Source organism: Dromaius novaehollandiae, chromosome 6, assembly GCF_036370855.1.
Source record: "Dromaius novaehollandiae isolate bDroNov1 chromosome 6, bDroNov1.hap1, whole genome shotgun sequence".
In the NCBI taxonomy this organism is placed as follows: Eukaryota; Metazoa; Chordata; class Aves; order Casuariiformes; family Dromaiidae; genus Dromaius; species Dromaius novaehollandiae.
This window is the reverse complement of record NC_088103.1, coordinates 28,794,047-28,808,379: the sequence shown is the minus strand read 5'-3', so window position 1 is coordinate 28,808,379 and position 14,333 is coordinate 28,794,047. Positions and strand designations below refer to the sequence as shown.

The 14,333-nt window shown below is 43.9% G+C and overlaps 1 protein-coding gene across 5 annotated transcripts in view; it reads left to right on the top strand.

Annotated features, from left to right (window-relative positions):
* Positions 1-14,333, top strand: part of SLC16A12 (solute carrier family 16 member 12) — a 37,234-nt gene that overhangs the window by 19,743 nt on the left and 3,158 nt on the right. For all 5 annotated transcript variants that reach the window (XM_064514015.1, XM_064514016.1, XM_064514017.1 and 2 more), the window contains 5 exons: positions 4,337-4,554; positions 6,638-6,741; positions 8,039-8,182; positions 10,467-11,058; positions 12,148-12,407. In XM_064514015.1, the coding sequence (XP_064370085.1) occupies positions 4,445-4,554; positions 6,638-6,741; positions 8,039-8,182; positions 10,467-11,058; positions 12,148-12,407 (1,210 nt within the window). In that variant the 5' untranslated portion in view covers positions 4,337-4,444. The remainder of the gene's footprint in view (positions 1-4,336; positions 4,555-6,637; positions 6,742-8,038; positions 8,183-10,466; positions 11,059-12,147; positions 12,408-14,333) is intronic.

Genomic DNA, 14,333 nt, shown 5'->3' with positions numbered 1-14,333 from the left:
TCACTAGCAAAAGGGATCTCGTGAGGAGGAGCAACATTAAGGTAGTATCTTTTTAGCAGCTGCACATGTTCCTTTCTGCTGGCTGGGTCAGGCAGGTGCTCTTAGGAACAGTTGTTTTCTTTCCAGGGTTGTTGAAAACAGCTGCTGAAGCAACTGATAGGTTATTTATCCTGCTACATTAGAACCTAACATATTAACTTGGGAACCAGCTCACTAACTAGTCACTCTCTCAGGGCACGCTGGGTAACTGAGGCTTTCCTTAGGTATCAGCAGAATTTGTTGCCGCTGCCGTCTTCTGTGAATTCACTCTAAAGCATATTTACTTAATGCTTGGGTGAAAATTATCTAACAAAAGTTGCAAAGTGCAGAGCTCTTCCGTGAGCTTTTCTTTTAACCCTGCTTTGCTTCAGCCACGTCAAGCAGCAGGAACTTTGGGGTGTGTGTGAGATGTGTTGTAGTAGAGACCAGTGCTGCTAGTTGGGGTCAGGCCTTGCTGTGCTGAAGGCTGAACAGATTCGTCATGGAAGTCTTACCCCGCACCAGAAAGCGTCAGGAAGGATGCAACACAAGAGAGCAAACCAGGCTTGTTGTGGGAAGGGGAGGACACTGCTGCTCAAAAGAGGAGTGCGCTTTCTGGCTATTTGATGGCTTCATTTGCAGTGGCTGCAATCTGTGCTCTCTGCAGTACAGCATAATTAGAAAACAGCAGCAGGGTGTAAGGAAATGAAGTTTTCTAACTCCAGAATAAAATTGCCAGGATGCCAGAGGAAGTGTACGCTAGACAGGTGCAACAAGAAGGGCCGTTACCTGTTTGAGAGTTCAGTGGCTGTGATGGGCACAGGTCCCCCTGAAGCGAACATGAAGTCAAGGAGATGGGGTTTGCACTGACCTCTTATAGGAGGGCTGGGTGGCCTAATACTGTGTTTGTCAGGCATTTCCTAGGATACGATTGTTTTCAGTTGCTTGTAACTTCATTAAATGTTTGCCATTCGTGTATACATTGGCAGACAGGGTTCTGTGAAAATAACAGCAAGTGATCACGTAACCAAATGCTGAATCTATGCTTACTTAACCTAATTTGTGATCAAATTTTTCCCAGGTATGTTAACATGCAGCTAAAATGCTGACTAGCGCCTTGGACCCCACCTGAAGCTTGCCTGGGAAGCTGAGCCAGAGGTCTAGGCTCAGGTCCTGGCACTGTACCTATTGCTTTATGTATGTAAAAATTAGTCAGGACTCCATATTTGGAGGTTATTAATTCCTCTGAAAGATTTTGTGTATAATTCCATCTTGCTGTTACATGTATAATAAAACAGGATTATTGCTATCCCCTTCAGGCATTTCTGTAACTTGCTCTCCACCCTTAATAATCAGAATTTGAAATGAAATTTTCATTCCCTTAAGATGGGGCAGTGAAATATATTGCTCAGATCCAGAATGAGAAGTCATGCCTTGCCAAGGTGCTGCAAAAGTGCTATAGAGGTACATCTGAATTGTTTAGGGCCCCTCTTATGTATCACACGCTTATGCAGACTGCACCAGACTGCATTAGTTTTTACTGTCAGTAAAACTTAGAACAAAATGATTGCAACTTTATCAGTTCACTGTTCACTTCAGGTAGTTGTCATGGATTTTCATGAGCTATGCAACTATTCAGGCATTAAAACTTAATGTATTAAACTTGCAATGATACAATAAATCCATCTTTGAGACTCTTAGTGTTCGTCCAAAGTGTGGTGGCCACATCGTGCAGGGCACTGTTCCTTGCTCTGCTTGTTCAAGACACCTACGAAAGTGTTGAACACTGTTTTCCAGCCAAGTAGCAAGGGATGTTGTTGTTGTTTACATCAAATCATACTGCTTGAAGGTCTAGTCATTCACTGATCCAGAATGAAAAATCATGTAACGACAACCTTAGTCATCCAATAACTGGTCAATCTAATATTTGCACATATTTAATAGGACAGTTGTTGCTTGGAGGTATGTAGAAAGGAATGTATAATTGCCACTATCTGTTGAAAACAGAATCATTCATTAGTTCAGGTCAGCTTAGTCCAATTATAACATGAATCCTACAAAATTACCTGTTATATGGATTCAACAAATGGCGAGAGGTATGGTGTGCTCACAAATTTGCAGTGCGTGTTGGAAGGCAACTGCAAAATGTACGTAATTGAATGGCAAGTCCATGTATGTGTCTCCTCTATCATGTGCTTGGCATCCTCTGACTTTTAGCTGCATGCGTTTTCAGCCTCCTTAATGCTCTGTTCACACAGATTTCATGAATAATTCTGTACTTCCTTGCCCACACACATAGTTTCTTATCTTAGTGGGTTAGCCAATCTGTTTTACCATTTTTGATCTGTTTGTCCTTACACCTTCACAAGGGAAGAGTGTGTATGTGTTGAAGACTTTGTTTCAGAACGTAGTAGGGAAGGAGAGCACGGGTATGCGCTGGTCCATGTGTTGCTGTACATTTGTCCTGAAGCAAATAGGTAAGGTGAAAAAATGAACTGTACAGTTCAAGGAGGAAGTTGCAAGGCTTCTGGGCAGGTCAGTGATGTTCTTTGGTTCATGTGGGTGTTTGCCGAGGCTGCTTAGAAAGCTCTATCAGCTGCATAGGTTGTACCCTATTTTGTTAAGTTGTACCGTATTTTAGAAAGCTGTGTCAGAAAAGTAAATCTGTTTGTCCTGGTCTTTGTTCCAGAGTTTGCATTGATCTTTTAGATAACTTGAGCCCTAGCAATTGAATACTTCAAAGATAAGATTTGAAACTGCAAACTCAGTTGCATCTCAGTTGCTTTGTGTTTCTTCTAATCAGTTGTAGGAATGGACTTGTAAAGACTGCTTCCAGCTTGGCCCTTTAAACTCACGTAGAAGCATTTACGACTGAGGTACCAGGTCTGGTCGCTGCTTACAAAAGCTCTAATAATCCCAGCTGTGAATTGTTGTTTGATCTTTGTGAGCTGCTATGACCATTGCCGTATAATCCAAACTGTAGCTATGTCAGATGGCCTGTTATATGGCCTCTTCTTTCTATAAACAGTGACATATTTATATAATCAGAGAGACTGGAGCAATGTGTATCTGTCCAAAGAGCCATGGGAGTGACAAGCAAAACAGGTTGTTAGAGGTATTCTTTTTATCATACCTGAGCTCTGGCTGCCTTGCTGGATCGGGCCAGGGAGCTCCAGGCTTTGTAGAGCCAAGCCCTGAGTAGCACCTGACAGAGCAGCTCTGGGAACTGCGAAGGCATGTTTTGAGCCATGTGGCTGCTTTTTTGAGCTGCACTTTTGTGTAGCTCTACACTCCTCTTCTATGCTGTAGCAGGTAACGTTTCCTGGGAAGTCTGTGGTTCTTGTCAGTGGGAATGTTTCACGTTCAGCATCTGCCATATCATGTAATGTAGAGACTGTTTTAGGGTTTTCTCCAAGCAAAATTGGAAGATGTAACAGATAGTTTGTTTATTTCTCATAAATATTTGCTTCATTCAGGGGATGGGTGGCCTCTGGTGATGGCTAAAACATGGTCCAAATCCTGCTGGTGACCATGACGTGATTAGCAAAGCTACTCAAACACTTGCGACAGGTCCTCATATAGGGCCCAGTGGGTGTGATTTGGTCTCCTGCGGGTGCCCTGCACCTCTCTGCTTGTACGTAGAGCTCACGTTGAGGTACGGTCTGGACGCAGACATGACTTTGGTTTAAGTGGATGGAAGGGGGGACAGCTCCAACCTTCGGTGAATTGTCCATGCTCAGAAACCAAAGTCGCCATGTCCTGCCTGCTTACAGACTTCATTTCGGGTTTTGCTTGTGAGAATAACAAGGTGATTTCCATTCCCACAGTGGATGCGCAGCTCTGCTCTAATTTGCAGGGAACGTTCACTCTCATACAAAGGGGAAAATTGTATTCCCCCAAACATGAATTTTGCACTAAGCTGTGTACAAGGGAGTGTAGTTATTTCTAGGGAAGATTCTTTGCAGCTCAGAATAAAATTCAAGCCAAACTACACCGAAGATAAAGGAGATGCAGTGACTGGTACCAGCAAAGTATGTGACTTAAATGTTTGTTCCATCACATTTGTGGGGAAAAAGGTTATCGTGTGCTAGAGTGTAACTGCTGGGAAAATTACTCTGGAATAAATGATGCTAGATACCGGGCCAGATTTTGATGGCACGATTTTGCTTCTAAGAAATTTTATGAGCTGTGTTTCAAAGAAAATCCTCACTTCTATGTGGTAAAACCAAAGCAGTATTTTCTAGCTTGACAGTGCAGTTTTACACTGTGTGCAGTGCCCCCTCTGCCTTTTTTTTCTTCTCTCTCACTCTTTCTTCAGATGGCAAATAACCCATGCACCAGGTAATCCCCCGTGCGCGCTCAACATGTCGGCTGGCATCAGCCCCTTCCAGTGAGCGGGGGAAGAGGGAGGACTGGCCCCAGCGCCATGGCATCGCCCCGGAGGGCTCTGCGTGCGTCCCCTCCCGATGGTGGCTGGGGATGGATGATTGTTGCCGGTTGCTTCCTTGTCACCATCTGTACCAGGGCTGTGACGAGGTAAAGTGACTTCGTGTCTTTCTGATCCGTTCTGGTGTTACTCTTTTTTTCTTATGGCAAGGAATATATTTGAGATCTCTTCTAATGGCCCACAGCTGAAGAGGTTGATTCTGGCTAGATATTTACCTCTGTTTTGCTGTGTTTTTAAAGGCTTTCTAAAATCTGCCAGGGTGTGGGGACAGCTAAGGGGTTAAGAGCCCTCTGATTTTAGTCCTGCCTGGCCTGATGGCTGTTTTCTCTCTCAACACCCTCTCGTTGATTTTTTTGCAGAATCAAAATCTCAAGCAGGCATTGTTATCTAAGGCTGTAGTGGTTTGGTGAGGGAGGGAGGGAGGAATCATGTAGGGTCTCTTCAGGTCCCCTGCGTCCCTGTAACACTACGGGGGGGGGGGGGGGGTCATTTTTGCCAGTTCCAGAGGATTTGCTTGGCTCCCAAGTCTATCTGAGAAATCTGTAAGTAATCCCCTCTCCTATTACAAGTGTTTCAGGTACTACCCAGCCTGAGAAGGTCAGTGACCTAGAGAGGCCCCCCTCTATATTTACTTCCGGTATCCTAAATATGCAGGAAATATTTCCTGTATTCCTCAGAAATAGAAAGAACAGGAATAGACTTCTGTCCTGTATAAACACAGTATATACATTGGGGACAGTATGGTTTCCACAGCTGGTGCTGGGTGACTTTATTTGTCAACCAGATACCAAGGAGGCTCGTCTGTATGAACATGGACATTTAAGCTATATTAAGCAGAGAGAGAGAGGCACTCTGGTAAGTGTGGGATGCAGAGACAGTGTCTTGTTTGACAGTCAATATAAATACAGTTTTCCTGCTTAAATTACATATTTCTTTTAAAATAAATCCGCCAGATTTAGGGATCTAAAGTCTAAGATCTTGGAATAAACAGCATAAATAGGGCCTGCAAATGTTGACACAGTGGCAGTTTATCCACTGCAAACATACCAACTCCATGATAACAACAGAGATTTCTTAGTGGATTTCTTTCCTTTTTCACATGTGAAACACCTTACATCCATGAAATCATGTAATGACTGGCACACTTCCAGAGTACATACATGCAAGAGTAGAGCTGAAGAAAGTGACCTTTGATTTGCAGGAGGAGGAAGAGAGTGGAACAGGGGGTTCTTCTGCTTATTCAGAAACTAGAGAGAAACTGTGCAGCCTTTTAATCCACTCCCCTGCAGAGACACGCGGAACAGTAATCTTGTTAGGAGAGCAAAGTGACTTTCCTGGAAGCATTTTAATAAAACTATTAGAAGGTCCATGGGCTCCTGCCATGTTTTGTGTCTGTATTCATGAGATACTGCTTTTCAGCTCTCGCTGCTTTGCGCTTGTGCGCTCATTCATACATAGCTAGAGGTGGTACAGGTCCTGTAGGTGCTATGGTGGCCCTGTCCCTCTGGTTTGCACAGGCATGAATGCCACCATTGCATGGCAGTCTGGTGGGTCAAGAACAGGAGCTGGAGCTTTGGGTACCAGGGAAGCAACATCATGATGTAGGATATAAATTGCTGGTGATAATTGCACACTTCAATTTTATTTCAATTTTAAAAAAAAAGCAGTTTTAAAAATCTGGCATCAGATACCGTAGTGAGAAACTTGCTGTTAATGTTCATAATCTCTCTGTATTAGCTTGATCTGTCTGCAATGGGTTTAAATCAGTCTAATCTGTCTAATCCCACTGTTGGGATGTTACTTGGATGCCGTTTTGTGATTCAGTTATTGCCAATGCAAAGCAAGGATTCTTCTCCCATCGAATCACACTAGCCTAAACTCTTTACATAAAGTACTGTTGTAATTATTCAACTTGCACACCCTGTCACAGAATCACAGAACCCCATTTCCTGTGGCTTGCTTCATATGCATCAAGGCAGTCCTTCATTTCCAATTCTTCTGGACCATTGTTTAAAAATTTCTCCGTCTCAGTTAGTCCACAGATCTGATTTTCTCAGGAGCTGGAGAGGACCTTCAGGCAGTTTGTCTTTTCTCCCAGAATAGTGAGACTAATGTTTTCTGTGGGCAATTGCCCCATGTTTAACAGATTGATGTTCCTGTTTTCTTTCCTAGGTGCATCTCCATTTTTTTTGTGGAGTTCCAGGCATACTTTGGCCAGGATTACGCCAGAACGGCTTGGATCCATTCCATTGTAGACTGTGCCACAATGCTCTGTGGTGTGTATTACTCTTTTAAGACCCATGTGCCTGCTTGTCCTTCAGTTCCATAGGACATCTAGTTTTAGTGCGTTCCCCAGCCAATGGAGCCAGGGAAGACTGTGGCTGTAGGCTCTCTTGGGTATGGTGTGCCCAAGCTGCTCCCCCCAGCAGAGTTCAGCAGGAAGGAAGGGTCTTCATACTACTGAAAAGAAAGAGAACTTTGGTTTGTCAAGCGATGCAAGTTTTCAGAAATGTGCTTTTGACAAAGTCTAGTGGGACAAGTTATGTTTGAGAGCTAAACGAGCATTTGTTTCTTTTCCGATTGATTGGAAGCATGTTTCAGACTTAACGCAGTGTTTTTCTTCCCTTCAGATCGAGTCACAACCAGCTTGATTTTAGTAAACTTGTGTGTTTACAAAGATCCTTTTCCCTTAAAGGAGAACTCTGTGCTACTAAAATGACGTGCATCAATACTGCAGTTGTCCTGACTTTCTCACGGGTTTACTTAAAAGCTAGACAATTATGTGAAAATCCGGGCCCTAATCCTGTGGTAGAGGGTTAGTCCATGAGAATTGCGGTGAAGGCACAGGGCCTGCAGAGAAGGCAGACACAGCTGGAATGAGACATAGCCACCCTACTGCATCAGCCAGGTTGTATCCTGGAGAAAGAGATACGAGGGTACCCTTGCCCTGGCATTCAAGTTGGCAGAGACGAAAAGGGCTGGTGGTGACACCCCGGGGTGGAGGCAGGGCGATCTGGTAAGCGTCACCTTTGCAGAAGCGCAGGGAAGGGGTAGAGGCCTCCTGGGAACGGTTACAAAAGATGTGAGACTTCTCCCGTGGGCGCGATGCAAAGCGTGCATGGCTGGGGAGGAGTGAGGCTGTGCGAAGCACACCTGGAAGCTCCTGAGAGCCAAAGGGCAAACTCCAGGCAGGAGGCAGGGAGAGGTCTCTCCAGTTGTAAATGTGGAATGATGAACAGTGTGGGCCATGCCTGGTTGTGGCCTCTCTCCACCCCCAAAACTGCACACTAGCTGTGTCCCATAATGATTTAGATCTATTAAAGTGGGCACTGAGAAAGTTGCACTAAATTTCAGTTTTACCCTTTTTTTCAGGAAAATATTTTTCAGAAGGTTTTTAGTGTTCACACTGTTATGATGGACAGGATATTGGAACACCACTGGGTGTAGCTCTCATCACTGTTTTCTTCTGTTTGCCCGCTGCTTCCTTTTCCTTGATGATCATAGCAATGAACTGTGTATAAGGACCTGCCACTAACTAACAGCTTTATTTGTTGTTGTTTTTTTTCCCCGAAGCCCCGCTTGGGAGTCTGATCAGTAATCATGTGTCCTGTCAAGTTGGTATCATGCTAGGAGGGCTGCTTGCATCTACTGGACTAATTTTGAGTTCATTTGCCACCAGCCTGGAACATCTCTACTTATCATTAGGAGTCCTTACAGGTAGGAGGCATTCATCCGGTTTGTTCCAGTCAGGAAAGCAATGCAGGACTGTTAAAAATGGTGATCCTCCCATTAAAGAGGGATAATCTCCTTTTCCGTTTCACAATGCCGAAGCACTGGTCTGTAGAGATACTCAGACTTGTTGCCTTCATTATAAAACAGAGCTTTTGGCTGTCCTTGTGAGGGCTTCAGCGCTTGACAAGTCTGACACAGCCCAACGTTGGCATGCTGCAAAAGCAACTCTTTAAGACCTGTTGAGAGAGGACTATGGATAATCTTCTGAAATGGTGAGATGGCAAGAGGGACTGCTGTTGCAGATGCTGCACAAAAAGATTTCCTTTTTGCCTGTGAATACCTAGCACCTCAGTTGCACACCTTATATTTATCTATATCACGTTCCATTTTAAAAGCAAATTCCTGGTTGATTGTGTTGCTGTAGCTGATCGTCCCTTTGCATTCAGGTATGATGATAACCATATTCTTACTCTGTCCAGTCTTTCCTTTTGCTGTACACAGAAGAACTTAAGAAGGGCTGCTGGTTACACTGGCATTCCTTACTCATTAATGTGACCTGGTAGCCACGGCGATATAAGCCCTTGTACTTGGTCTCCTGCTGTTTAGTAACAAGTTGGTGGAATTACTGCTGTTCACATGCTGCCAACGGCTTATTTGTTAACAAAAAAAGAATCCTCATTGTGGTGCAGGTTGCTCCAGCATTACAGTGTTAATCTTTGACAAATGTGTTTGTAACAAATAAAAAGGCTCCTTGTAACCCAAAGGACCGTATCACATACCATTCGAATGCCACTGAGGCTTCCTTTATGAGAACCGCTATGAATATTGAGGTAGGAAAGCAGTTGCACTTTGTACGTGGAGTTGTAAAGAGCCCATTGTACAAGCAGTGAACTTTTAGTCTGTAAGGACTGATTAATGTAGAAAAATTCATGGTAACGGCAGGTGCTGATGCACTAAGAGCCACCCTGTAACCAACCCAGAGAGGAGCTGGCAACATAACTGACTAAGGTCTAGATCCCTAAAAGCAGCAAGACTTAAAACTGTGAAGGGTGAAGCAGAGAGGAGGTGGGGACTGGCAATAAGTAGCAGAGTTTCTTCTGAGAAGTATGAACATGTTTTCAGTCCTAAATTTTCCATTTAGTTTTCAAAGGACATTTATTGGCTTTTTGGGACATTTTCACTTGGCGGGGGCGGGGGGGAATTGTGCATACCCCAAATAGAGTATAGTTTTCACAGCTCTCAAGTGGTGATGTGCGGCACAGAGCTTCTTCTCAGGTGCTGCTGCCCCAACAAGTCCAGCCCAAGGCCCTGTTCCTCCTCTTGCATCCTGATGCGTGCCAGAGCAGGCGACCATTGCACCGAGTCAGTGAAATCCCCTTAGCCTGTCCTAGGAGGCTTAGTGCCTGCTGGACACAGTGAGGCCTTTCAGGAGAACATTGCAAGCCTGTCACAGCTCCAGGTGATTATGTCCCTGTTGGTAATTCCTGCCAAAGGCAATGGGGACAGTTTTAACTCGAATGTAGGACATGCTGCAAAACCCCAGTCAGGAACTTGTTTCTATGTCTGATTCAGAAATATATACTTCAGTGTTAGGGCAAGCATTTCATGATTAAAGTCTTCACTCTGGTTTCTTCAGCAGAAGCCACACCTTTTTTCCCCAGTCAAAGAGATGGGTCTTATTTATTTACTAAACTGGACATGGTTTTGCCTTCTGAGGCTTTTTTTCCCCCTGTTTGCTTGTACACAGGGATTTAAAAATGGTCAGGGTTCTGACTAGCTGCTGTGCGGACTTTGTTTAGCTGACTAAAAAAGGTTTACTGTAGAACATATTGTAATAGAGACACATCCCTTATGCTGTGTTTCAGAGACATAAAAATTAGTGGACAGGTTTGCAATAGCCTGAACACAAAGCAGTGCCTCATCAGGCCAGCGTGCCCCGTGCCATTTGCTGCATGGGGTCTGGGGTAAGACCTCATCCAATAGAGGCTGGCATATAGTTTTACTGATGTTTCTTGATAGTCCTTGTGCTTATTATCAAATGAACCCCATCACTCCTTACTGAGCCTTGTTCCTATAGATTAATGATGATCTGTTGGATTTGCCAAGTCAGTGACACTGACAATGGAAGAAAGGAGTCATCCTGGTTTCTCTTCACACTGTGACTGGACTATCCAGCTGTGCTAATGAAAGCAGGTTATGTCGTTTAATTTAATGTGTTCCATGTGTCATGCTCAGCATTAAGCCATCTGCATTATACTTTCTCTTCCAGGACTTGGGTTTGCACTCTGCTATTCTCCAGCCATTGCAATGGTGGGTAAATATTTCAACAGAAGAAAAGCGCTGGCTTATGGAATAGCCATGTCGGGAAGTGGAATTGGTACCTTCATCTTGGCCCCAGTGGTCCAGCTCTTAATTGAGCAGTTTTCCTGGCGTGGAGCATTACTTATACTGGGAGGTTTTGTTTTAAACCTCTGTGTCTGTGGTGCCTTGATGCGGCCTATTGCTCTTAAGGAGGACCGTAAAACTGCTCCTGAGTTTCTTGAACAGGATTATGTTCCTGAGGCACAGAAACAAGACTTAAGGCAAATGTCCATCTGTTCGCCTTTAATCAAAGCATGGTCCCATGAATGTTTATGCTACTGCTCGTGGAAGGAATACGACTTTTTACTGATGCCAGGCTTCATGGTGCTGGCAGTGTCGGTTTTATTTATGGCCTATGGCTGCAGCCCTCTCTTTGTCTACCTAGTGCCTTATGCTTTGACTGTTGGAGTGAGTCATCACCAAGCTGCCTTCCTCATGTCCATACTTGGTGTCATTGATATTGTTGGTAATATCACCTTTGGATGGCTAACAGACAGAAGGTAATGGCTTATGGCTAAACAAATGTAAGCTGTAGCTGGTGGGAGGCTGGAGACAAGTGTAATACTTATGAAAGTTAACATTATGGACAGGTTGTCTGTAGCACACATAACTTTTCCAACAAACCAACACACAGTCTGACTTTTAGAAATGCTTGCTGTTTAATGGTTTTGTCTTTTCTGAGTTTCTTGAATTCTGCTAGTTTAGTTTTTTCCCTAAGAAATGAAGTGCTTGTGGAAAACCCTTAAGTTCAACGATGCAAATGTAACCCACTGCAAAAGGTATACTGAGCATGAGCCTCTGTACCTATTCTGTAGAGGATATCACTCTGCTTCTCCTGCCCCTCTATCTCTCTTGTGCTGCTGGAGAGGCACAAAGTGATGGAAAAGGAACAAGGGTCTGGCCCACTGTTGTCACAGATCTGCTCAAAAGGACTGACCTAAAGTCGTTACACATGTTCCAGTATACGAGGACTCACTGCTTTGCTAAGCCAGCTCATTCCAGCCGTGGATATGCATAGGTGGGCTGTAACATCAGTAAAGACTGGCTGAGCTAAGAAGTATCTTGATTCTAAAGGACACATTATTCTTTCTGCTTATCCAGTTTGTAGGGAAAATTAATCATTTGTTTTGTGGGGCAGGGAGAAGGGGAATTGCCATCTCACTTAACTCCCACTGACTCCAATGTTTAAGGGCTGATGTGAATGAAGCATGACAGCTAAGAGAGGTACTGAGTGGAAAGGTAATGTCCAGTGGAGTATTGCTTTGAACACTGAAGCTTCAGAGCACTGATTGAAGGGCTGCAAAATCCTGGAAGCTGAGCTGCTTCCCTCACCAGGGGCAGCTGCAAGAGCCACAGCAGCAGCGTGTGCAGCTTCTGGTGTTACATTTCTTCAGCTGTAGATGGCCAGCTTTCCCTATCCGAGCTCGTTGATGGTTGAGCTTTTCATTTTGAAGAGTTCGTGTATGAAACTGGACTTCAACTTGAGCAATACAAAAGAGAGAGAGGCTGAAATGCTACATGTCAGGGCGTAGAAACTGAGATACTGTGTCCAATGATATTCTTATTCCTTCCTGTTTTGAAATTTTCAGGTGTCTGAAGAAGTATCGGCACTTCTGCTACCTCTTTGCGGTGGGAATGGATGGCCTCTGTTGTCTTTTCCTGCCAGTTCTCCAAAACTTCCCCTTGCTTGTGCCTTTTTCATTTACCTTTGGCTACTTTGATGGAGCCTACGTGACACTGATCCCTGTGGTGACAGCAGATGTAGTGGGAACTTCCTCCTTATCATCAGCTTTGGGTGTTGTGTATTTTCTGCATGCCATACCATATCTAGTGAGCCCACCGGTTGCAGGTCAGTTCACAAATGACTTTCCGATATTCTTATTGCTGCTCCAGATTTACCTGTGGATCAAAGCAGAAGTGTCCAGCATTTAGTCTAGAACTGGTCAAAAAGGGATATCAGTGTCACAGTAAACATTTTATTACCAGTTTTAATGACTTCTATGTTTTGATTAGTAGCGTTTGGGAAATATGGAAAATTAAAGTCATGGAAACTTTGAGTGTCTCATATTTACCTTCACATGGAGTATCCTCTTTCTGTGGAAGTGTGTGTAGCGGAGAGATGAAAGCGCAGGGCAGGCTAAGCCCAGGTGTGTGCCTGGTGGAGTCAGGGCTTCCCTGCACATCTCCTCACTGCCATGGAAGGGCTCTGGCCTTCCAGCTCCGGGCTGCTCTCCTGCATCTTGTTTCTGCCTCCCCAGAGGAGGGGAGGACGGAGCCACCAGGAGTGGCACCAAGCACTGCATCCAGCTAAGTACTCTCCTTAGCAAAATGTCTGACAGCTGAGAGGCTGCCTGGGGCTACCTGAGTAGGAGGACACTGTATAAAGGTAGCACTACATGTTGTTATGGGCTTCCTTGCCCCGTCTGAGCAGGATTAGCAAAAATTGGCAAGAAAAGGCGGCCATCTGGCCCTCTTAAAAAACAAAGACACAAAAACAACTTGTCCATCCCTCTCTGTATTGACGCTGAACTAGAGATTGGTGGCTAAGAGTAAATACTGTATTGTGGCTTTGATTTTCAAGGCATGCATTTTTGCAACATTTTGGATAAATTATTTACAGTCCTGATATTTCTCCTTTGAACTGGTCAGAATGGTCTTCCTCTGGTGTGTTTATTGGACTGGGGAGAAGAAGGTGCCGAGCACCTTGTAATCTCTTTTTTCAGTCTTCCATGAAGAATTGTAGGTGGGCTTTGGTGTGATGTAACAGGAGAGAAGGGGCAGCAAATGCACACTGACTGGGAAGGTAGCCCCTGAGCAGAGAAATAACACACCTAGACCTTTTGTAAGACTGTAGATCCCAGTTAAGTACTGTCTTGATGGGGTGATTTCTACACATGGAGCAATATGAAATTCAGAGAAAGACTACGGAATGGGCCTGCTAAGACCATGAATTGTGTGGGTGGGGAAAACAAAAGATTCTTTGTGAAATTACTTGATTTTGAAAACGTAACCAAAGGAGAGTTTCTTTCTAAGTTTTTTTTAGTCCAGAGGACTTACCCTTCTCATTTCTGAAGTGCTTTGAGCAGGTGGGTTAGTCAGCTTTACTACTGTTTGCTCTTAGGCAGCCCTCATCACTGTAACAACTAAACATTGTTTTTCCTGTCAGTGTCATTCTAATGAAGTAATGATGAGTAAAAAGATCTTGACACAACTTTGAGCATTGCAGAAGGTCAGAGTTCTTTTTAAAAAGGCTATGTATATGTGTGTGTGTCTTGCATATTTTATTTGCCATTCGCATCAGTTTCCAATTAATCTCTGCTTCTGATGCTTTTAATTTAGCTTTGCCATAGCAAAAATACTGCGAAATGAAATACTTTTAAATGATGCATGAGCCTAGGGCATGACTCACTTAATGTTTCTGTATGAGGCTCTCACGCACACAATATTTAATCCCAAGGCTCCCTAAGCATGTCTCAAGATTGACAGTTAAATCTGTGCATATGAAAGATATTTATTTAGTACTATAGTGATGACTGCTGTGCCTTTTCTCATTGGTTTGACCTCTGAAAAGAAGCCCATAAAAGCCTTATCTACCTGCTGATATTAAAGTCAAATTCCTACTCCCCCACTGCCCGAGGTATAGTGACAGCTACATGTATCTGTATTGTTTAGTTGTACTGCAATGTGGTAAAACTGCAGCAGTGCTGCTGATCACAGAATTTGTAAATTATCAGAAACCTGGAAACCTTAAACATGATTTCTTTCTTTTCTTTTT